The sequence below is a fragment of the Cervus elaphus genome, chromosome 1 (assembly GCF_910594005.1).
Source record: "Cervus elaphus chromosome 1, mCerEla1.1, whole genome shotgun sequence".
Lineage (NCBI taxonomy): Eukaryota > Metazoa > Chordata > Mammalia > Artiodactyla > Cervidae > Cervus > Cervus elaphus.
Genome location: NC_057815.1, coordinates 94,714,905 through 94,740,291, shown reverse-complemented (window position 1 = coordinate 94,740,291; position 25,387 = coordinate 94,714,905). Strand labels below are relative to the sequence as shown.

Genomic DNA, 25,387 nt, shown 5'->3' with positions numbered 1-25,387 from the left:
TCCATTGGAAGGGCTGATGTTGAAGCTGCAGTTCCAAATTTGGCCACCTAATAGGAAGAGCTGACTCATTTGAAAAGACCCTGATGCTGGGAAAGATTGAAGGCACAAGGAGAAGGGGATGACAGAGAATGAGATGGCTGCATGGGCATCACTGACTCAATGGATATGAGTTTGAACAAGCTCCGGGAAATGGGAAGCCTGCTGTGCTGCAGTCCATGAGGTCACAATGTGTCACACAACCTAGTGACTGAACAATAGTAACAGAGCATTTCTGTGATTTTACCATTACGTTCACTGTACTGTTGGGGTCACTAAGCCCAGAAGGGTGGTTAATGTGAAGTCCTCCGCAAGTGATGGAAGCTGGACTTAAGCCTGTACTTCCTGACTTTCAGTTCTGTGCTCAAACACTAATTGTCTACATACATATCTCTGGGTAATCACAGATGCACAAAGAAAATTCATATCAGATCTCTACCCTCAGGGATCAGTACTGTTTTAGATAATAATTATAGCTCTCAGCCATGAATGGGATTATCTTTTCCTTAGAGAAAATATTTAGGAAAAACAACTAAACTCTGCACCATTTCCTCTTTTTAGCCTAGGGCATCCTGCCCTAAATGATTCTGTAAATTTAGAGGCTTGTAAATTACTTGTGTGACTGTTGAGTTTATGATAATTACAGTATCTAAAGTTTATTGGACACTTGCCACATTCCAGACACTGTTCTAAGCATTTTAAATGCCTTAAACTCTTTCAGTAATCTCCCAATATCACTTAATGTGGTTTGTTCTATTGTTGCTATTTTACAGAGAGAGAAACTGAACCACAGACAGGTTTGGTAACTGGCCTAGACTCATATCCCACAGTCTCAAGCCCTTCAAAGTCAGGGTCCCAGGATGGATGGGCCATGGTAGAAAGTTGTGACCAAACGTGGTCAGAAGGGAATGGCAAACAACTTCAGTATTCTTGCCTCAAGAATCCCATGAACAGTATGAAAAGGCTAAAGCTATGAAACTGAAACAGGAGCCTCCCAGGTAAGTAGATATCGAAATTGCTACTGGGGAAGAGTAGAGAAATAGCTCCAGAAAGAATATGAGACTAGGCCAAGGCAGAAATGACGCCCAGTTATGGATATGTTTAATGGCGAAAGTAAAGTCCAATGAAGAAAACAACAATATTGCATAGGGACCTGGAAAGTTAGGTCCATGAATTAAGATAAACTGGACACGGTCAAGCAGGAGATGGCAAGAGTGAACATCAGCATTTTAGGAATCAGTGAACCACAATGTATGGGAATGGGTGAATTTAATTCACATGACCATTATATTTACTACTGTCAGCAAGAATCCCTTATAAGAAATGGAGTAGCAATCATATTCAACAAAAGAGTCTAAAATGCAGTACCTGGGTGCAGTCTCAAAAATGAGAGTATGACCTCTGTTTGATTCCAAGGCAAACCATTCAGTGTCACAGTAATCCAAATCTATACCCCGACCACTAATGCTGAAGAAGCTGAAGTTGAATGGTTCTCTGAAGACCTACCAGACCTTCTAGAACTGACACCAAAAAAAGATGTCCTTTTTGTCATAGGGAATTGGAATGCAAAAGTAGGCAGTCAAGAGACACCTGGAGTAATAGGCAAACTTGGCCTTGGAGTACAAAATGAAGCCAGGCAAAGGCTAACAAATTTTTGCCAAGAGAATGCACTGGTCATAGCAAACACTCTCTTCCAATAACACAAGAAACGACTCTATACATGGCTATCACCAGATCATCAATGCTGAAATCAGATTGATTATATTCTTTGCAGCCAAAGATGGAGAAGCTCTATACATCAGCAAAAACAAGACCAGGAGCTGATTATGGCTCAGATCATGAACTCCTTATTACAAAATTCAGACTTAAATTGAAGAAAGTAGGGAAAACCAGTAGGCCATTCAGGTATGAAGTTGCAGTTATACAGTGGAAGTGACAAATAAATTCAAGGGATAAGATCTGATAGATTGTCTGAAGAACTATGGACAGAGGTTCATAACATTGTACTGGAGGCGATGATCAAAATCATCCCCAAGGAAAAGAAATGCAAAAAGGCAAAATGGTGTCAGAGGAGGTCTTGCAAATAGCTGAGAAAAGAAGAGAAGTGAAAGGCAAGGAGAAAAGGAAAGATATACCCAACTGAATGCAGATTTCCAGAGAATAGCAAGTAGTGATAAGAAAGCATTCTTATGTGAACAAAGCAAGAAGCAGAGGAAAATAATATAATGGAAAACACTAGAGATCTCTTCAACAGAATTGGAGATGTCAGGGGAACATTTCATGCAAAGATGGGCACAATAAAGGACAGAAATGGTAAAGACCTAACAGAAAAGAAGCTATTAAGAAGATGAGGCAAGAATAAATAGAATTATACAAAAAAGCTCTAATGATCCAGATAACTACGATCGTATGGTCATTCATCTAGAGCCAGACATTTTGGAGTGTGAAGTCAAGTGGGCCTTAGAAAGCACTGATATGAACAGAGCTAATGGAGGTGACTTAGTGCTAATGGAGGTGGTGGAATTCCAGCTGAACTACTTCAAATCCCAAAAGAAAATGCTATTATAGTGTTACACTTGATATGTCAGGAAATTTGGAAAACTCAGCAGTGGCCACAGGACTTGAAATATCAATTGTCATTCCAATTCCAAAGGAAGGCAATGACAAAGAACATTCAAAGTACCGCATAATTGCTCTCACTTCACATGCTAGCAAGGTAATGCTCAAAATCCTTCAAATTAGCCTTCAACAGTACATGAACTGAGAACTTACAGATATACAAGTTGGATTTAGAAAAGGCAGAGGAACCAAAGATCAAATTACCAATATCTGTTGAATCATAGAAGAAGCAAGAGAATTCCAAAAATTAAAAATAAAAAAAAGGGGGGAGGAGCCAAGATGGCAGAGGAGTAAGATGGGGAAACCACTTTCTCTCCTACAAGTTCATCAAAAGAATAACTGAACGCAGAGCAAACTTCACAAAACAACTTCTGATCGCTAGCTGAGGTCATCAGGCACCCAGAAAAGCAGCCCATTGTCTTCTAAAGGAGGTAGGACAAAATATAAAGGATAAAAAGTGAGACAAAAGAGATAAGGACGGAGATCCGTCCCAGGAAGGGAGTCTCAATAGAGGACATTTCCAGACACTGGGAAACCCTCGTACTGGCAGACCTGGGGGAAGTGTTCAAATCTCAGAGGGCAACCTGACTGGGAGGGAAGCAATAAATAAAACCCACAGATTACGAGCCTAAAAGCAACTCCCAGCAGAAAAGTACCCCAGACACCCGCATCCGCCACAAGCAAGTGGGGGCGGAACGGAGAGGAGCCGGCGGCATTGCTTGGGGTAGGGTCGGGCCTGAGTGCCCTGAAGACAATCGTAGGGAGCTTTTGTGAGTTGCCAACTTGAACTGTGGGAGAGCAAAAGAGAGAGAGAAAATTAACCGGCCCAAACACACTGCCGGCCATTTGCAGAACAAAGGGACCAAGAAAGTCCGGAGAAGAGCTAGCAGGCTGTGGACTGGCCCAGCGGCCCCGGAGGCAGGAGGCAGGGGGGAGGGGAAAGGGGCAGGCTTGGCCCCAAGGACCGCATCCCCTGCTGCACTGCAAACAGGCCTCCACTTTCTAATCAAAGACCTCCTGAGACTCTGGATGGTCGACATCCGCTGGGAGGGTCACGGCGAGACACAGGGCGCAGGCACCCGACCGGCACGGGCAGGGACTGGAGATGCGGACGCGGAGGGCAGAAGGCGCACGCACCCAACTGGAGCCAGCGGAAACTGAGACTGGGACCGCGGAAGGGAGTGGGCGCGCCGCACCAGGGGAGAGTGAGCCCGTCAAGCCCCTCGCTGCCTGGACCGCTCTGACGGGGAAGGCACAAAGAGCAGGCACAGCTTTTTGTTCCGTGCTTTTGTGGAACACCCCAGGGCTGGAACCGCACGCAGTGCGGGCGCGCTCCATATAGAGCATTCGGGAGCCTGAGTAGCGAAGACGGAGGAAGCAGCGCCGGCCCCTCCCCGCAACGTGCCCGGAACTAGCTACCTGAATAAGAGTCCACCTCCGCCCCGCCTGTGTCAGGGCAGAAATAAGGCTCTGAAGAGACCGGCAAACAGAAGCCAAATAAAGGGAACCGCTTCAGAAGGGACCTGTGCAACAGATTAAAATCCCTGTAGAAAACACCGACTACACCGGAAGGGGCCTGTAGATATCGAGAAGTGTAAGCTGGAACGAGGAGCTATCTGAAACTGAGCCGAACCCGCACTGACCGCAACAGCTCCAGAGAATTTCCTAGATATATTTTTACCTTTTTTTTTTTTTAAGTAAGAAAAAAAAAATTATTTTAATTTTTTTTCTCTTTTATTTTCCTTTAAAATTCCCTATTACTCCCAAATTACTCCTTAACTTTCATTTTCATAGATTTTTACGTTTTTTTAATTAGGAAAAATTTTTTTTCTTTTTTTTTTTTTTCTTTTTCTCTTCTATTTTCTATTTTTCTTTTTCTCTTATTTCTTTTAAAGTCCTCTAGTACTCCTCTACTACTCCTTAATTTTCACTTTCAATACACTATAACCTTACAAAAAAAAAAAAAGAGAAGCCCTATTCCAGACACAGCAATCTAAACAAGATGAAAAGGCAAAGAAATACCCAACAGGTAAAGGAACATGAAAAATGCCCACCAAGTCAAACAAAAGAGGAGGAGATAGGGAATCTACCTGAAAAAGAATTTAGAATAATGATAAGAAAAATGATCCAAAATCTTGAAAACAAAATGGAGTTACAGATAAATAGCCTGCAGACAAAGATTGAGAAGATGCAAGAAATGTTTAATAAAGACCTAGAAGAAATAAAAAAGAGTCAATTAAAAATGAATAATGCAATGAATGAGATCAAAAACACTCTGGAGGGAACCAAGAGTAGAATAACAGAGACAGAAGATAGGATAAGTGAGGTAGAAGATAAAATGGTGGAAATAAATGAAGCAGAGAGGAAAAAAGAAAAAAGGATCAAAAGAAATGAGGACAACCTCAGGGACCTCTGGGACAATGTGAAACGCCCCAACATTCGAATCATAGGGGTCCCAGAAGAAGAAGACAAAAAGAAAGGTCATGAGAAAATACTCGAGGAGATAATAGCTGAAAACTTCCCTAAAATGGGGAAGGAAATAGCCACCCAAGTCCAAGAAACCCAGAGAGTCCCAAACAGGATAAACCCAAGGCGAAACACCCCAGGACACATATTAATCAAATTCACAAAGATCAAACACAAAGAACAAATACTAAAAGCAGCAAGGGAGAATCAACAAATAACACACAAAGGGATTCCCATAAGGGTAACAGCTGATCTATCAATAGAAACCCTCCAGGCCAGAAGGGAATGGCAGGACATACTGAAAGTAATGGAAGAGAGTAACCTACAACCTAGATTACTGTATCCAGCAAGGATCTCATTCAGATATGAAGGAGAATTCAAAAGCCTTACAGACAAGCAAAAGCTGAGAGAATTTGGCACCACCAAACCAGCTCTTCAACAAATGCTAAAGGATCTTCTCTAGACAGGAAACACAGAAAGGTTGTATAAACGTGAACCCAAAACAACAAAGTAAATGGCAATGGGACCACACCTATCAATAATTACCTTAAATGTAAATGCGCTGAATGCCCCAACCAAAAGACAAAGTCTGGCTGAACGGATACAAAAACAAGACCCCTATATATGCTGTCTACAAGAGACCCACCTCAAAACAAGAGACACATACAGACTAAAAGTGAAGGGATGGAAAAAAATATTTCACGCAAAAGGAGACCAAAAGAAAGCAGGAGTCACAATACTCATATCAGATAAAATAGACTTTCAAATGAAGGCTGTGAAAAGAGACAAAGAAGGACACTACATAATGATCAAAGGATCAATGCAAGAAGAAGGTATAACAATTATAAATATATATGCACTCAGCATAGGAGCACCGCAATGTGTAAGGCAAATGCTAACGAGTATGAAAGGGGAAATTAACAATAACACAATAAGAGTGGGAGACTTTAATACCCCACTCACACCTATGGATAGATCAACTAAACAGAAAATTAACAAGTAAACACAAACCTTAAATGACACAATGGAGCAGCTAGACCTAATTGATATCTATAGGACATTTCATCACAAAACAATCAACTGCACCTTTTTCTCAAGTGCACACGGAACCTTCTCCAGAATAGACCACATCCTGGGCCATAAATCTGGTCTTGGAAAATTCAAAAAAATTGAAATCATTCCAGTCATCTTTTCGGACCACAGTGCAGTAAGATTAGATCTCAATTACAGGAAAAAAATTGTTAAAAATTCAAACACCTGGAGGCTAAATAACACGCTTCTGAATAACCAACAAATCATAGAAGAAATCAAAAAAGAAATCAAAATATGTATAGAAATGAATGAAAATGAAAACACAACAACCCAAAACCTATGGGACACTGTAAAAGCAGTGCTAAGGGGAAGGTTCATAGCATTACAGGCTTACATCAAGAAACAAGAAAAAAGTCAAATAAACAACCTAACTCTACACCTAAAATAATTAGAGAAGGAAGAAATGAAGAACCCCAGGGTTAGCAGAAGGAAAGAAATCTTAAAAATTAGGGCAGAAATAAATGCAAAAGAAACGAAAGAGACCATAGCAAAAATCAACAAAGCTTAAAGCTGTTTTTTTGAAAAAATAAACAAAATTGACAAACCAATAGCAAGACTCATTAAGAAACAAAGAGAGAAGAACCAAATTAACAAAATTAGAAATGAAAATGGAGAGATCACAACAGACAACACTGAAATACAAAGGATCATAAGAGACTACTACCAGCAGCTCTATGCCAATAAAATGGACAACTTGGATGAAATGGATAAATTCTTAGAAAAGTATAACTTTCCAAAACTGAACCAGGAAGAAATAGAAGATCTTAACAGACCCATCACAGGCAAGGAAATCGAAACTGTAATCAAAAATCTTCCAGCAAACAAAAGCCCAGGACCAGATGGCTTCACAGCTGAATTCTACCAAAAATTTAGAGAAGAGCTAACACCTATCTTACACAAACTCTTCCAGAAAATTGCAGATGAAGGTAAACTTCCAAACTCATTCTATGAGGCCACCATCACCCTAATTCCAAAACCAGACAAAGACACCACAAAAAAAGAACTACAGGCCAATATCACTGATGAACATAGATGCAAAAATCCTTAACAAAATTCTAGCAAACAGAATCCAACAACATATTAAAAAAAATTATACACCATGACCAAGTGGGCTTTACCCCAGGATGCAAGGATTCTTTAATATCTGCAAATCAATCAATGTAATACACCATATTAACAAATTGAAAGATAAAAACCATATGATTATCTCAATAGATGCAGAGAAAGCCTTTGACAAAATTCAACACTCATTTATGATTAAAACTCTCCAGAAAGCAGGAATAGAAGGAACATGCCTCAACATAATAAAAGCTATATATGACAAACCCACAGCAAGCATCACCCTCAATGGTGAAAAATTGAAAGCATTTCCCCTGAAATTAGGAACAAGACAAGGGTGCCCACTCTCACCACTACTATTCAACATAGTGTTGGAAGTTCTGGCCACAGCAATCAGAGCAGAAAAAGAAGTAAAAGGAATCCAGATAGGAAAAGAAGAAGTGAAACTCTCGCTGTTTGCAGATGACATGATCCTCTACATAGAAAATCCTGAAGACTCTTCCAGAAAATTACTAGAGCTAATCAATGAATATAGTATAGTTGCATGATATAAAATTAACACACAGAAATCCCTTGCATTCCTATATACTAACAATGAAAAAACAGAAAGAGAAATTAAGGAAACAATACCATTCACCACTGCAACAAAAAGAATAAAATACACTAGGAGTATATCTACCTAAAGAAACAAAAGACCTATACATAGAAAACTATAAAACACCGATGAAAGAAATCAAAGAGGACACAAACAGATGGAGAAACATACAATGCTCATGGATTGGGAGAATCCATATTGTCAAAATGGCTATTCTACCCAAAGGAATCTATAGATTCAATGCAATCCCTATCAAGCTACCAATGGTATTTTTCACAGAACTAGAACAAATAATTTCACAATTTGTATGGAAATACAAAAAACCTCGAATAGCCAAAGTAATCTTGAGAAAGAAGAATGGAACTGGAGGAATCAATCTGCCTGACTTCAGACTCTACTACAAAGGCACAGTCATCAAGACAGTATGGTACTGGCACAAAGACAGAAATATAGATCAATGGAACAGAATAGAAAGCCCAGAGATAAATCCATGAACCTATGGACACCTTATCTTTGACAAAGGAGGCAAGGATATACAATGGAAAAAAGACAACCTCTTTAACAAGTGGTGCTGGGAAAACTGGTCAACCACTTGTAAAAGAATGAAACTAGAACACTTTCTAACACCATACACAAAAATAAACTCAAAATGGATTAAAGATCTAAATGTAACACCAGAAACTATAAAACTCCTAGAGGAGAACATAGGCAAAACACTCTCAGACATAAATCACAGCAAGATCCTCTATGACCCACCTCCCAGAATATTGGAAATAAAAGCAAAAATAAACAAATGGGACATAATGAAACTTAAAAGCTTTTGCACTACAAAGGAAACTATAAGTAAGGTGAAAAGACAGCCCTCAGAATGGGAGAAAATAATAGCTAATGAAGAAACAGACAAAGGATTAATCTCAAAAATATACAAGCAACACCTGCAGCTCAGTTCCAGAAAAATAAATGACCCAATCAAAAAATGGGCCAAAGAACTAAACAGACATTTCTCCAAAGAAGACATACAGATGGCTAACAAACACATGAAAAGATGCTCAACATCACTCATTATTAGAGAAATGCAAATCAAAACCACAATGATGTACCATGACACACCAGTCAGGATGGCTGCTATCCAAAAGTCTACAAGCAATAAATGCTGGAGAGGGTGTGGAGAAAAGGGAACCCTCTTACACTGTTGGGGGGAATGCAAACTAGTACAGCCGCTATGGAAAACAGTGTGGAGATTTCTTATAAAATTGGAAATAGAACTGCCATATGACCCAGCAATCCCACTCTGGGCATACACACTGAGGAAACCAGATCTGAAAGAGACACATGCACCCCAATGTTCATTGCAGCACTGTTTATAATAGCCAGGACATGGAAGCAATCTAGATGCCCATCAGCAGATGAATGGATAAGGAAGCAGTGGTACATATACACCATGGAATATTACTCAGCCATTAAAAAGAATTCATTTGAATCAGTTCTAATGAGATGGATGAGACTGGAGCCCATTATACAGAGTGAAGTAAGCCAGAAAGATAAAGAACATTACAGCATACTAACACATATATATGGAATTTAGAAAGATGGTAATGATAACCCTATATGCAAAACAGAAAAAGAGACACAGAAATACAGAACAGACTTTTGACCTCTGTGGGAGAAGGTGAGGGTGGGATGTTTCAAAAGAACAACATGTATATTATCTATGGTGAAACAGATCACCAGCCCAGGTGGGATGCATGAGACAAGTGCTCGGGCCTGGTGCACTGGGAAGACCCAGAGGAATCGGGTAGAGAGGCAGGTGGGAGGGGGGATCGGGATGGGGAATGCGTGTAACTCTATGGCTGATTCATATCAATGTATGACAAAACCCACTGAAATGTTGTGAAGTAATTAGCCTCCAACTAATAAAAAATTAAAAATTAAAAAAAAATAAGTTAAAAGAAAAAAAAATCTGCTTCACTGACTACACTAATACTCCTCTGCGTTTACTGTTTCTTCTGATCCTTTGTGGATCACAACAAGCCATGAAAAATTCTTAACGAGATGGGAGTACTAGACCATCTTACCAGCCTCTTGAGAAACCTCTATGCACGACAAGAAGCAACAGTTTGAATGAGACTTGGAACAATGGACCGGTTCAAAATTGGGACAGGAGTACGTCAAGGCTGTATATTGTCACCCTGCTTATTTAATTTATATGCAGAGTACATCATGTGAAATGCTGTGCTGAATGAAGCAGAAGCTGAATAAGATTGCTGGGAGAAATATCAACAACTTCAGATAAGATCATACCACTCTGATGGCAGAAAGTGAAGAGGAACTAAAGAGTCTGTTGATGAAGGTGAAAGAGGAAGGTAAAAAAATCTGGCTTCAAACTCAGCATTCAAAAAATGGAGATCATGACATTCAGTCCAATCACTTCATTCAAATAGATGGGGAGAAAATAGAAATTGTGACAGACTTTCTTTTCTTGGTCTCCAAAATTCACTGCAGCTGGTGACTTCAGCCATGAAATTAAAAGATGCTTGCTCCTTAGAAGGAAAGCAGTGAAAAACCTAGATAGCATATTAAAAAGCAGAGACATTAGTTTGCCAACAAAGGTCCATATAGTCAAATATATGGGTTTTCCAGTAGTCATGTATGGATGTGAGAGTTGGACATGAAAGAAGGCTGAGCCTCAAAGAATTATTGCTTTTGAACTGTGGTGTTGGAGAAAACTCTTGAGAGTCCCTTGGACAGCAGGGAGATCAAACCTGTCAATCCTACAGGAAATTAACCCAGGATATTCATTGAAATGATTGATGGTTAAGCTGAAGCTCCAATACACTGGCCACCTGATGGAAGAACAGACTCATTGGAAAAGACCCTTGTGCCAGGAAAGGTTGAGGGCAGGAAGAGAAGAGGGATAGAGGATGAGATGTTTGGATGGCATCATGCTCTATGGACATGACTTTGCACAAACTCTGGGAGATAGTGAGGGAACATGGAGGCCTGGCGTGCTGCAGTTCACAGGGTCGCAGAGTCAGACGTGACTTACTGAGCGAACAACAGCATCTCGGCTCCTACACCTTGTCATAGGAACCGGGCACTGTGTCCAGGCTGTCTGCCTGAGGGCACACTCATCTCAGTACAGTGCATTGCTTCCTGACACACAGCCTTGAGGGATGCACATGGGCCTAAGGAGTCAGCCTAAGTATTCATCTTGGGCCTGCATATAACCAGTCCTCTTTCCTCAGATTCCTCCTCTCCCCTTGTGAGTTTGTTTCTTCATTTCTTTTTTTTTTTGTTTGTTTGTTTCTTCATTTCTTAAAGTGGAAATATAATTCTTTTTCTTTCTGCCTCACAGTGATATCTGGATCACCACTTTGTACAAAGTAGTTCAAAAGAATGGTACAATTGTAAGCTGTTTAAAAACATGAAGAGCAAAAAGAAAAAAAAAATGCAGTGCTTAATATTAGTTAAATCTCTTTAAGCTTTATGTGCAATCATTCTAGTGAATTCTAGTTTTATGGAGGCCCTGCCCTCTGAAGACAGTTTTTCAGTCAACCAAATCCTTGGCGAAAGAAAAGTGGTGCTTTTCGTGGGGAATACCCAAAGGTTTGGAGCCAGAAAGAGGTGAACCGGAGTTCCCGTTCTTTGCTTTTCAGAAGGTAGTTTATTCTCCTGGAACTGTAATTTCTCCAATTGTAAAAAGAACTCTAGTTAGGATATAGTCACATCATTGATTCAAAGGCTATTTATGGAATTCCTACTACAAGTCCAATCCTGTGCCAGTAGGTACTGAGGACACATAGTCTCTGCTCTCATGGATACTGGTTTAACAGGGAATATCAAAAAATATAAGCAGTCATGGAAAAAGAAAATTATGTGTAAGTTCGAGGCAAGAAGTAGGTAGTTCAGTTCAGTCACTCAATCGTGTCCGACTGTTTGCGATCCCATGAATCGTAGGTTAGACACATTGAATTACTGTTTGGCAGAGGGCCAAGCATTCCATTCCTTTGTTTCTCACAGGTTTAGCAATTCTGAGGATCTCAGAAAGATTATTATGAAATATTTGGAATCCTCTCATTTATGCTATCGCAGGCCCTCCCAGACATGATGGCTGGTTTCCCACAGAAAATGATAAATTGGTCCTGAAATATACCCCATCCCCATCCCTCTGTATACTCTTGAGTCCTGAGACCTCACTCACATTTTTGTTTCTCTCCTGATTGGGCTCTTCTTGAGCAAGCTCTCCAATGAACAGTGGTTTAAGGTACAATCGCACAATGTCAGGGTCCGGATGCATGGCTCTGAAGACGTCCTGTGAATCAGAGAGAACTGTTAGAGGCTTAAAAAAGACCTGCTTACACACAGATATCTCCCCTTTCTTACTTCGCTCTGTACCGACCTTAGCAATCAGCACAGGCTATGTTATAGAGCATTTACTTCTAACTCTAGGTTGACACTTCAAGTTCATTGATCAGAATTGCCCTTGAAATTCCTCTATGAAAGCCTCACAGTGGTGATCCACCCACTGAGTGCATGGCTTACTAGGCAAGTCCTGGGTAGAAAGTTGATCCCCAAGCATTGGAAGAGATCATTGTTTATTTGATTGAGCACCAGAAGAAGTAGTTGGCTTTGAGATTATGGGCTATGGCAAGTCTTTAGAGTCAAACCTCAGGCTTGGTGTGGAAGTTGCCCACATTATTTGGGGCATGCAGCAACCAAGACTGCCCATGCAAATCACATTTATCAGAGTTCCCCTTTTACTACTTGGCCTAGGACCAGGGGACAGAGGATCTTGCATTAAGTTATTTCCAAGTAAAGACAAGTTAAAGTTGATGATGATAACAAAGGTCTAAGAGAGCATGGGAGCAAAGCTCTCAAATCCTTAGTTTTCTAAAGTAGCACTTTCTTGGCTAAGTTTATCACTGAAGAAGCCTTAGCACTCTTAAAAAAAAAAAAATAGCATTCTCTGTAGGGGCTTGAAATAGGCACAAAATAGAGCTGACCCACTATATTTTTCCAAATCCATTCCCATTTTAAGTAGTAACTCCAAGTGGCTATGAGAAGCAGTGTTGGTTCCCATGTCCTGCTTAAGTTTGGAAATAAGAGACAGTCTTTTTTTTTTTTTTTTTTCCTGCGGGGATTTAAACTGCTCTTGGGGGGGGGGGGGGGGGGGAAGGAGGCTTCTCCAAGAGAAAGATAATGGACTTCTTGCTATTATGGCTTTGAGAATAGGAAGGATTTAGTATGAAGAAAAATAACCAAGGTTTGAATTTGAATGTGCGGAATCCATACACAATACTTTGGAGTGGTGGTGTTGCATGGTGCTGATCAAGAAACTGTATCCCCGAGCAGCCTTCCTCCACCCAAGTTCGATACTTGCTGTGTAATTGTGGACAAGTCTCTTGACCAGCCCATGCTCCTGTTTTCTCCTCCCTAACATGGGAGTGACAGTAATAGCTACTCAATATATAAAGTTATTATAAAAATTAAGTGAACTGATTAGAATCTGAGTGGCTTATAGTAAATTCTCAGACACATTAGTTCTCTTTCCTATGTGTATACCTCTGGGCTTCCTTGGTGGCTCAGATGGTAAAGAATCTGCCTGCAATACAGGAGAGCCCTGTTAGATCCCTGGGTTGGGAAGATCACCTGGAGAAGGGAAAGGCTACCCATTCCAGTATTCTTGCCTGCAGAATTCCATGGACAGAGGAGCTGGTGGACTACAGTCCATGGCATTGCAGAGTTGAACATGACTGAATGACTAAGACACACAGGGATAAGAGCTACCTGCCTTCCTTCTCTTCAATAAAATATAACAGTTTGGAGATTTTCTTTCCATACTCCATTCGGAGTGAGCTCTGAATTGTTTTAGTGAATACAATGAACCCTCCATCATCAAAATCTAAAGCGATTTTAGATATATCTAGAACTACATGCAAACCTACACATACAGCATTTTCATATGTGTAGGCTTGTATGATGTATGTATATACATATATATATATATATATATATATATATATATATATATATATAGTGAATGAGGTTATTCAGAGAGGTGCAATATCAACTCTTTAGACTCACTTTTCTAGATTGACTGATGTAAGAAGGGATTTGTATCTGTTAGAACCAGTCCAGGCTCTACTGTTCATTCTGCCTTTGTACACTTTCTCTGACCCCCTCGGGAAATGCTGCTTTCAAAGATGTGTTTTCGTGTCACATTCGATGAGTCTAAAGTTAGTTTACCTAACAGGATGAGAGTCATTCGGTGATTACCAATGTGACTAAACGTTTCAGGGTGGCCCATACTGAAAAATCATGTTCTGCCTTTGTTAAGGAACAGATGAGGGTGCGAAACACTCTGAGGGATCAAGATCAGAGTGTAGAGGAGGGTGAGGCCCTGGATTTGCATCTCACTCTGAGCAGTCATCCGGAGCCCTGGAACAGTGTGCTGATGCCAATGTTCCTCTGGGTTCACTGTTTCTTCTGATCTTCAGCAAAATTCACAGGTCAGTACTGTGACAACAGAGACTGAAGACCCACAGAGTTTTCCAGAAGAGTAAGAACTGCCCTGCTGTGTGGAACTCTTTTCACTGTATTAATGGGCAGCACAAAAGTGGCTTAGTCAGTCTTAGAATATTCAATTAGAAGGAATTGCCTATTAGAGTCTAGATACAGAGTAAGTTGTGAGATTTCCTTCTCAAAAGACCTTCATAATAGAGTTTTTTCTTTTCTTTTTTTTTTAAATTAACATTATTTGGCAAGTATGCTGCTCCTGAAGAAAGTCTGGGGTAAGTGAAGGGGAGAGGGAGTAACAACATTTTTTTTTTTAGTATATCCTATGTACAAGGTACTCTATGGGCCAACTCAGCATCATCAACTTAGTTCTGTGAATTTCCATCATTTTGTTATACATATAAAGACTCCAAATCTCAGGACATTTCCACAGTAAGTGGGAGAGACAGGATTTGAACTCAAGTCTATGTGGCTTTAAAGCCATGAAGCCATAATGTCCATTCCAGCCTTAACATGAACAGTTATTTTCCTGAAAGAAGGGTGACACAAGATTGTTTTGGGAGGATATTAAGACCAGTACATGCATGCTAGGCAGTTAGTAAAGGTGTTTCCCACCTTAGGTTTTAATCACGTGCATCACTTTGTCTGTGGCCCCAACCTACTTCTCCAGGTTTGCCTCTCACCATACCCTTCAGGCCTCATCCTGTCCAGTGTAAGTCTCCCTGTTCAATAAACATTCCATGGCCCTGTGTAGTTCTGAAGCTTTGTGATACATACGGCTCCCTTTGCCTTGACTACTTTCCTCCATTTTTTCAACTTAAAAGTTCCTTCTCATTCTTGAACATCCAGATGAAATATGCCTTCTTAACATAGTCAGGAAAGTTATTTATGATCTCTTCTGGGCTCTCGTGACACTGTGTTCCTAAATCTTTTCAAATGATGTTGCAGTGAACCTGTGTATTCACAAAGGCCTTCTCTAGTGGCTTTTGACTTTTTTGAACTGAGACCATGCACTATTGATTAAATTATACCTGATGTTTCTTGCTGTGCCTGGAATATGGCATGTGATCAAGAGATGTCTCATGAATAAGGGAAAGGGTGAATGAATAGAGCAGTATATGATTTCTCTAACAAGGAGAAAGTTGAGAAGTATTGAGTTCAAGGATATGGTTCTTAAGCACTGCTGTCTCTTCCCCGCTCTCAGCATCTCTATTTTCTGACCTCTTAACTACTTTATAATCTCTCATTTTCCTCTGTCATCTTTTGATTCACCTCTCAACCATCATCTCTATTTCCTAACCTATTCATAAATTTACACTGTAGCTCCTCTTAAGACTGATTCTTTCCCAAACAGTATCAACGCAGTGGAAAGATGTGATTATCTTTGCTTTCACAAGTGACTTTGGAAATCCTGCTGATTTTTTGCTGTTATTTAATGGGGGATGGAAAACTGTCCTTTATTGGAAGAGCAGTATGATCCCTACTGGGAGAGACAAGTATGTGAAGTGAGAAGGCCTAAGAAGGATCATGTCCTTACAATTTACCTACTGTATACAGGCTGTGCCCTACATCAAGGCACTTGGCCTAGAGGGATGTGTGGGTTGAAATCCAGGAGACACTCTATTTGCCAAATCTTGTTCTGCAATCAACCAAAGTGCATGCCTATAAAATTTACACCAAAATACAGCATAGGGAGCAGTGCAGTGTGTGGTTTATATTGGGAAAATTGCTTAATCACTCAAGATTCAATTTGTTTTCTAACTTTGGATACTACTTAGTCTGTTCCATGGGCTCATTTACTCCCTCACTCATTTGTTCAGTCATTATAAAACCTTGCTGAAGTGTTAGCTTAGCACCAAAGAGCTTAAGCTTTGGAATCAGATGCCATTAAATGATGATATTTTCATATTATTATTATTTGGTTCATCTGAATTGGGTTGAAATTTCCGCATATTCAGAAAAAATAATTTAAAAAAAGCACCCATAGTGAATATATGTACATAGTCACAAAATCAATGTAACTAGAACATAGATTTTGATTTACTTATTTCAAAAAGCTCACCAGGGGACTTCCCTGTCAGTCTGGTGATTAAGACTCGATTCTTCCAATGGAGGGATGTGGGTTCAATCCTTGTTGGGCAACTAAGGTCCCCCATGCCTTGCAGCACAGTCAAAAAAAAAAAAAAACAACAACAACAACAACAAAAAACCTCACCAGAATATTCAATACCCAACCGTCGACACCCATTCCTACATCTTTGGGTAATTGCTTTCCTGGTTCCTTCTGAGATTTCACCTGTTTCAAGGCAAGTGCTAAATCAAGGTCACTCTTATTTCTGGGAGATCACCAGTTTTGAGTAGGCTTATTTATGGGGAGAATATACTCTTTACTTTTGTTCTGGAAAAAAGCCACTTTGGAGTGGAGAATGTTTACATGAAGTCACCAAGATTCCCCTCCATCCACAGGGATAAACAGAGGGCTATTTTTTGCCATAACTCACTCTATTATTTGAGACCTTTCATTATTTGAGATTTTTTTCCTGTGATATATTTACTGAGCTCCAGGCCAGATTCTCTCTCTCTCCAGTGTCCCCACCAAACATGTTCATCTTCCTGGCTTCATTATCTCATAATGGCAACTGCCACCCACTTACCTACATAAGTCATCCATCAGGCAGTTTAGACTCCTTACTCCTGCTTACTTACCCAGCCGCTTATCCCCTATTATAAATTATGTCTCCTGGTTATCCATCCTCTCTTCTTCATTTCTATTGCCAGTGCCTTATTCAGGACTTCAGCATGTTCCGTGGACTCCTTCCTTTGTTTTGACTCTTAAATTTTTTTTTTTTTTTTATGGGACCATACCCTATTGACAATTCTGTGATAATTTCAGGCAGACAGCAAAGGGACTCAGCCAGACAGATACCTGTATCCATTCTGCCTTGACTAACTCTTCTTGATCTTCAACCTTTACGTAACCTCCAGGCTGGCATTTGAAAAAGAGTCCGTCTTCATTGCCGTTATCACCCATTAGCACTTTAACTGCACTTGCCTCTTTAATATCGTACCTATTTTTCAACTTGAACCATCATTCAAATGAGAATCAAATTAAAATTTAATTTTAAAGTAAAAAAAAAAAATGTTGACAGCCCACAAAAATGCAGTTATTACTGATGACAACTTTCCTTTTACAAACAGCTCAGAATCCTGCTTGATTTCCTTGTAGGGTTGGAAGTAGGGAGGGATGTTGGGCTAGAGAAATGTTATTACCTGCAGTGGGAGGAAAGGAAGACCTACAGTGATGGCAAAATCCAGAGCCCTTTGCCCAGAGTTCTCCCCTTTCTCCTTGTCTTGTCTTTTTCTTTACCTCCCACACCCTTCATCCTCTCTTCCTCCTTCCCCTCTTCTCATCCTCAAGCCATCATATTGACCAGGATTGTGCTAAGCAAAGGATGTGGCCAAGCCGGGACACCTATTCTGCTGGTGCTTACTCACGATGTGAACCTGATCTGTATCCCACCTGTGTACACATCCTCTCTTCCCCTGCCCCAGCCTTGCCTCTATTGATTCCACATGACTGACTCTTTTGGACCTGCAAGCAGCTCTATCCTCTTCCACCTTGCAGTCTCCCAAGCAAATGAAATAAATTTTGCTATATTTCCTCTAGGCTTTTGTCATCTCTTTCCTGTCATATTCGATTGTTATTCTGATGAAGTGTTTGAGATTCTCAGTGTCCCTCTCAGAGCATGATGTTCAGGCATAAGAGGGTGGCTGACCATGCACATTGGATAATAACCCTGGCTTCTTTGTTCTGAACATGCTGCTCTTGTGCGCACCTCATAAGATTGTGTTTACGTCTTTTGTGGAGCCCAGAAATATTGTCAACTTACTTATATAAAACTCGGGACTTCCCAGGTGGCACTAGAAGTAAAAAACCCACCTGCCAACGCAGGAGACATAAGAGATGCAGGTTCGATCCCTGGGTAGGGAAGATTTCCCTGGAGGAGGACAGGACAACCCACTTCAGTATTCTTGTCTGGAGAATTGCCAAGGACAGAGGAGCCTAGTGGGCTATAGTCCATAGGGTTGCCCAGAGTCAGACATGACTGAAGTAACTAAGCACAACTTAGCATCCACCATGCTTCATATGGACATGTTGTAATTTATATAATTAATTCTTCTTGTTGGACTTATAGGTTGTTTCTGACTTTTCATAGGTAAGCTTTTCCAGGTGAGGAAATCTAAGCCTTTATTTTATTTATTAGCATTGTGCATTAATTTCCAATCATACAATTTGAAAAAAATCAGATAAACAATACGTGCAATAACAGGAATTCATGTGCCTGTGCCTTGTATAATAGACTTACCCTCTTCCAACAACACAAGAGAAGACTCTACAGATGGACATCACCAGATCGTCAACACCAAAATCAGATATATTATATTCTTTGCAGCCAGAGGTTGAGAAGCTCTATAGAGTCAGCAAAAGTAAGACCAGAAGGTGACTGTGGCTCAGATCATGAACTCCTTATTGCCAAATTCAGACTTAAATTGAAGAAAGTGGGGAAAACCACTAGATCTCTCTGGTATGACCTAAATCAAATCCCTTACAATTATACAGTGGAAGTGAGAAATAGATTCAAGGGCCTAGATCTGACAGATAGAATGCCTGATGAACTATAGATGGAGGTTCATGACATTGTATAGGAGAAAGGGAGCAAGAACATCCCCAAGGAAAAGAAATGCAAAAAAGCAAAATGGCTGTCTGAGGAGGCCTTACAAATAGCGGTGAAAAGAAGAGAAGTGAAAAGCAAAGGAGAAAAGGAGAGAAATACCCATTTGAATGCAGAGTTCCAAAGAATAGCAAGGAGAGATAAGAAAGCCTTCCTGAGAGATCAGTGCAAAGAAATAGAGGAAAATAATAGAATGGGAAAGACTAGAGATCTCTTCGAGAAAGTTAGAGATACCAAGGGAACATTTCATGCAAAGATGGGCTCAATAAAGGACAGGAATGGTATGGAACAAACAGAAGCAAAAAATATTAAGAAAAGGTGGTAAGGATACATAGAAGAACTATACAAAAAAGATCTTCACAACCCAGATAATCACGATGATGTGATCACTAACCTAGAGCCAGACATCCTGGAATGTGAAGTCAAGTGGGCCTTAGGAAGCATCACTATGAACAAAGCTAGTGGAGGTGATGGAATTCCAGTTAAGCTATTTCAAATCCTAAAAGATGATGCTGTGAAAGTGCTGCACTCAATATGCCAGCAAATTTGGAATGCTCAGGAGTGGCCACAGAACTGGAAAAGGTCAATTTTCATTCCAATCCCAAAGAAAGGCAATGCCAAAGAATGCTCAAACTACCACACAACTGCACTCATCTCACAGGCTAGTAAATTAATGTTCAAAAGTCTCCAAGTCAGGCTTCATTATTGCATGAATCGTGAATTTCTAGATGTTCAAGCTGGATTCAGAAATGGTATAGGGACCAGAGTCCAAATTGCAAACATCTGCTGGATTATTGAAAAAGCAAGGGAGTTCCAGAAGAACATCTATTTCTGCCTTATTGACTATGCCAAAGCCTTTGACTGTGTGGATCACAAAAATATGTGGAAAATTCTGAAACAGTTGGGAATACCAGACCACCTGACCTGCCTCTTGTGAAACCTGTTTGCAGGTCAGGAAGCAACAGCTAGAACTGACCACGGAACAACAGACTGGGTCCAAATAGGAAAAGGAGTGCGTCAAGGCTGTATATTGTCACCCTGCTTATTTAACTTATATGCAGAGTACATCAGGAAAAACTTTGGGCTGGATGAAGTGCAAGCTGGAATCGAGATTGCTGGGAGAAATATCAATAACATCAGATATGCAGATAACACCACCCTTATGGCAGAAAGTGAAGAAGAACTAAACAGCCTCCTGATGAAAGTGAAAGAGGAGAGTGAAACAGTTGCTTAAAGTGCAACATTCAGAAAATGAAGGTCATGGCATCTGGTCCCATCAGTTCATGGCAAATAGATGGAGAAACATTGGAAACAGTGTCAGACTTTATTTGGGGGGCTCCAAAATCACTGCAGATGGTAACGGCAGCCATGAAATTAAAAGACACTTACTCCTTGGGAGAAAAGTTATGACCAACCTAGATAGCATATTAAAAAGCAGAGATGTTACTTTGCCAACAAAGGTCCGTCTACTCAAGGCCATGGTTTTTTCCCAGTATTCATGTATGGATGTGAGAGGTGGCCTATAAAGAAAGCTGAGTGCTGAAGAATTGATGCTTTTGAAATATGGTGTTGGAGAAGACTCTTTAGAGTTCCTTGGACTGCAAGGAGATCCAACCAGTCCATCCTAAAGGAGATCGGTCCTGGGTGTTCATTGGAAGGACAATGTTGAAGCTGAAACTCCAATGCTTTTGCCATCCAATGCAAAGAGCTGACTCATTTGATAAGATCCTGATGCTAGGAAAGATTGTAGGTGGGAGGAGAAGAAGATGACAGAAGATGAGGTGGTTGAATGGCATCACTGACTCAGTGGACATGAGTTTAATTAAACTCTGCGAGCTGGTGATGGACAGGCAGGCCTGTTGTGCTGCAGTCCATGGGATCACAAAGAGTTGGACACAAATGAGTGACTGTACTAGTTATAACTAGTTAGTTATAACTCTAGTAAAAATTCCTTGGAAGAAATGACAACTTATCTCAGAACACCTAAGTAATAATAAATGTCATTTTTGAATGTTTAATCTGTGCCAGGTATAAGAAGAAAACCTTTATTTTATCTCTGCTGACTTTGACAACTGAACTAAGATAGAAGTATCATTATGCCACTTTCTAGATAAAGGAGCTGAGGTTCCAAGAACTTCAGCAAGCTTCTCAGGACATTCCTGGTAAGTGGTGGAGCCCAGATACAAACCACACCTCTTTCATTCCCAAATTTGTACTCTTAATCATCAGACTGGACACCTCAAAAAGTTTTAGAATGATTCACTGCATGAATGAATGAATAAGTGAGTGACCCTATGGAACAGATTACCTTGGTATCATTATATACTTTTCATGAGAAGGATGGAGGCTTGGCGAAGTTTCTATGTAAATAAGGAAAGATGCCCCCCTGTGGGCAGGTGCAGCTATGGTCCAGGGCTTGTGCACAGAGATCATATTTGGTGCACATTTGCCTTTCAGGGCACAGCCTGCAAACACTTTTTAGGCTGTAGAGAGACAGCATTTGACCTCAGGTTCTCTGACTTCATGGTCTTCCCTCCTTCCCTAGAGAGCATGCCGTTCTCCACCACCTACTCCTCTGCTCCCAAAGAGTTGGCAACAAACAATCAGGACTTCTAAACAGGTGGTAAACAGGAAATGTGAGTCACATCTCTGAGGCTATGGATGCTGTGATATGAATAACAATAGCTATGGTTTAATGAAAGGTGCATCTGGTATTATGCTAAACCCTTTATAAGCTTTCGTCTCATTTACCAGTTAGATGGGTAAGGTCGTTCCCACTATGCAGATGATGAAGCTGAGTTCCAGAGCATTTCAGGGACTTTCCCAGGCTTATATACCAGTGTACCACACCTCAGGCTCCATGTACTCTGAGTGGCCATGGAATATCACGGTTGTCCCAATTCTCCTGGCACCCTTCCATTCTTCTGTAGCCATCATCCCCTGGAGACTTTTCTCTGAACATTCTGGATCTGCCTTCTAAAAGTGTGGGGCACATGGCTGACCATGCTCAGGGTGTTCATCCTCAAGACACAAATCCTGAGGTGTTGTGGGTATTTTCCGATAAGGTTCAATTCTTCCTTGTTGACTAGAATTGGATGCAGAATCATGGTCTTTCTCTGACTTCTGGGAGATAAAACTCACCAGCAAAGTACAAATTCATCTGCTGAGCTGCTTGCTGCAAGCTACGTCTACCAGTTATATTTAAGGTGGTTGAAGGTACATATTTTTCTAACACATCCTCTGAACTGATTCTGTGACTTGTGTTAGAAAAGCATTGTCCATATTTTCTTTGTGTTGTGGAGATGAGATCTGTGGTATTTTTTCCTCTTTTTTGCCACTTTATTTTTTTAAGTGAAGTATAATTTCTTTACAGAATTTTGTGGTTTTCTGTCATACATCAACAAGTATTTTTTCCCTTTATTTTTGTTAATCTTTCCCCTGATTCTTGCACAAATGCCTGTCACTTGGCTTCTTCTGTCCTCAGCTCTCTGGCTTCCTAGGGTCTTCCTGACACATGTGAGACTCCCATCATGGGCTACAAGCTCATGCACACTTTCCGAGGAAAAGGTTGAGTTTTGTTTTAAAAATATCAGATCAGACCAGAGTGGTGGGGATGTGGAAGGGTCTGTTCAGAGAGGAATTCCTCTAACTGCAGAATCAAGATGCAAAGATGGTAGAAGACTCTGACCAGACAGAGAAGTTGAGAAATTGGGGGTAAAGGAGAATTGGGGAAAGAAGATGTTGCTAGTTTCAAAAAACAAAATCCTTCCTTCTTTGCAAACTTGCCGTGTGCTTCTGTATTCTGTTTTTATCAGTCAGGTAACACAGAGCAGAGCTTCATGAATCAATATTTTTAATCCTATGCTTTGAAGCCAGTTGGAAAAATTATATACTAACATGAAAACAACAAGGGTAACATTAAAAAAAAAAACAAACAAAAAACTTCAAATTTCTACTCTATAATATGCTAATTTTCTGATCTTGAATTAGTTTATTTAACACCTTTTATTCTGCATTTTTTCATATTTATAATGTGGTGAAAGAGTTCCTAATTGGGCTAAAATCAACTTTCTTATAGAATATTTTAGAATGGATTTCTAAATGCATTTAAAGATTGAGAAACCTCCCTCTTCAATATTAAATGGAAATTTTATTTTTAAGATCAGCTGTAAAGGCTTTATAGTAAAAAAGGAACTATCTGATTTAAAAGTTTGTCACTGTTATTTGTGTGCTCTGAGACACATTATTTTCATGTTTTAGTATTAGTTTTTTCCATCTTTAATATGGGAATACCATTCATTTTCCTGATGATGAGGTTTAAATGAAGTCATGCATTTGTGTCTATGGTATCTTTGAGCTTCCCAAGTGGTGCTAATGGTAAGAACACTCCTGCCAATGTTCGAGAGGTAAGAGATACAGGTTCAATCCCTGGGTCAGGAAGATCCCCTGGAAAAGAGCATGGCAACACACTCTAGTATTCATGCCTGGAGAATCCCAAGGACAGAGGTGCCTGGCCGGATGTGGTCCATAGGGTCTCAAAGAGTTGGATGCAGCTGAAGTGACTTAACACACATGATGTATGGTATTTTAGGCATCCATTGAAAGTCTATTTTTTCAGCTATTTTGGTGGAGGAGAGTTATGAGGAAAAACAGTGAAGGAAAGTGGTTAAGACTGAAAGTTAAGAAAGATAAGTGTTTTGAATCTGAGATCTGATGGCTGGGTGAACTTGGGTCAGTCACTTAACCACTCTGATTTCAGTTACTTCTTCCATAAAAGTGGTTGTATTACCTGTATCACATTGAATGAACTACACGACAAAAAAGAACTCTACAAAGTCTAAAAGTCAGTGTCACTGTACGCCTTCAACATCGTTCAACATTTTGATGCTCGAGATGAATTGCTATTTCACGCACCCCAGTTGTAGGAGTCTGAGAAATTTCTACATGAGTGAAGACGATTTTTCCAGATTTTACTCACCTATTTGTAACTTTCTTCTTATAAGACAATGACTCCATTTCAAAACAAAACGAAACAAAAAAACATAATGCCAAGAACAAAAACCAAAACCTGAAATACACATAGTATCTACTGTCAGCACCTGAGCTCACCCCAAAACTAGTGTAAATAATAGCTAGACCTTGAGGCTTAATTAGCTTTTAATTTTTTGCGGGATTGGAATCCTGAAAAAATGGTTTGGGAGGAGATGAGTGATCATGGAGCTTGAACACATACTTGAAATGCTTTTGGAAAGACGGCCAAGGTTACAGCCACCCAGAAGCTGGAAGAGAGAGAGAAAGGGCAGACTTTGAGTTCCTTACCGTGGCGTCCTCCCCAGCGTAGTGGCTGAGGACCTTGTGCCCACCGGGATGCCTGTCCGCCCAGCCAGTAACATCGTAGACCTTGCGATTGATCACCAGCCATTGGCCAGTCTCTTGATTGTGTCTCTGGATCTCCTGCCAGGTGTACATGTTGAGGCTTTTTCTGGGCAAGTCGCACTTGTCATTTACCTCCTGCCTTGCAGAGAACTTGGCTTTCCCACTTGCTCCTGGTTTCCTGTTTGCCTGTTGCCTCGCACCTAGGTACAGCTGGTTCTCATCTACAAGGCCCCCATTGCCCTCAGGCTTTTCTTCAAACGTCATTGTCTTTATACTTTTAGAATTTCTGGCTTGACACCTGGAATCTCTAATTCTCACCTGATTGAACTACGGAATGATCTTTTCGCTATCCTTTTATTCAATGAAGTAAGAAGCCTACACAGAAAACTTTTTAGCCTACTTGACTCTTGGCAAAGCTGACAGTGAGATCTTTCCCAGTGTCTCACTTCTCTGTCCTGAGTCTTTTTTGTCCTGATGAAGACCGTACTACCTTTTCCCTGCACCCAAGAAGATTAGTCTAACTTTCTCTCTTCTCTCTCTCTGCTGGCTGATCATTTCGCAGCGTTCTTATTCATCATTAAATGTCCCTTAGTCAAGAGCTGGAGCCAATCACAACCCAGAGGATGGTGTGGCCTGAACCCTGGAAGGAGGGGCTGGGCTCCCTCTCTGCTGACTGCCTACACTGGCATCATGCTGGGTCAGATGCATTAGCTCTCCCCCATTGAAAGGAAGAGTTGTTTTAATTCAACACATGAGCAGAAGCTTTCAAAACCTCTGGGAGGATGTGAACGCCTCCTGGAATTGGGAAATGTTCTTTTGTTGTTGTTGTTAAGATTGGAAATTTTCCTTTATTACTTTTTTTTTTTAACTAATTGAGAAACCTGTATGCAGGTCA

General features: G+C 40.4%; 1 protein-coding gene across 1 annotated transcript in view; it reads right to left on the bottom strand.

Annotated features, from left to right (window-relative positions):
- Positions 1-24,756, bottom strand: part of LOC122700555 (fatty acid desaturase 2-like protein FADS2B) — a 52,241-nt gene extending 27,485 nt beyond the window's left edge. Inside the window, exons 1-2 of the mRNA XM_043913517.1 lie at positions 24,436-24,756; positions 12,069-12,179 (exon numbers count right to left, since the gene is read on the bottom strand). Coding sequence (XP_043769452.1) covers positions 12,069-12,179; positions 24,436-24,756 — 432 coding nt within the window. The remainder of the gene's footprint in view (positions 1-12,068; positions 12,180-24,435) is intronic.
- Between the last annotated feature and the right edge of the window lie 631 nt (positions 24,757-25,387).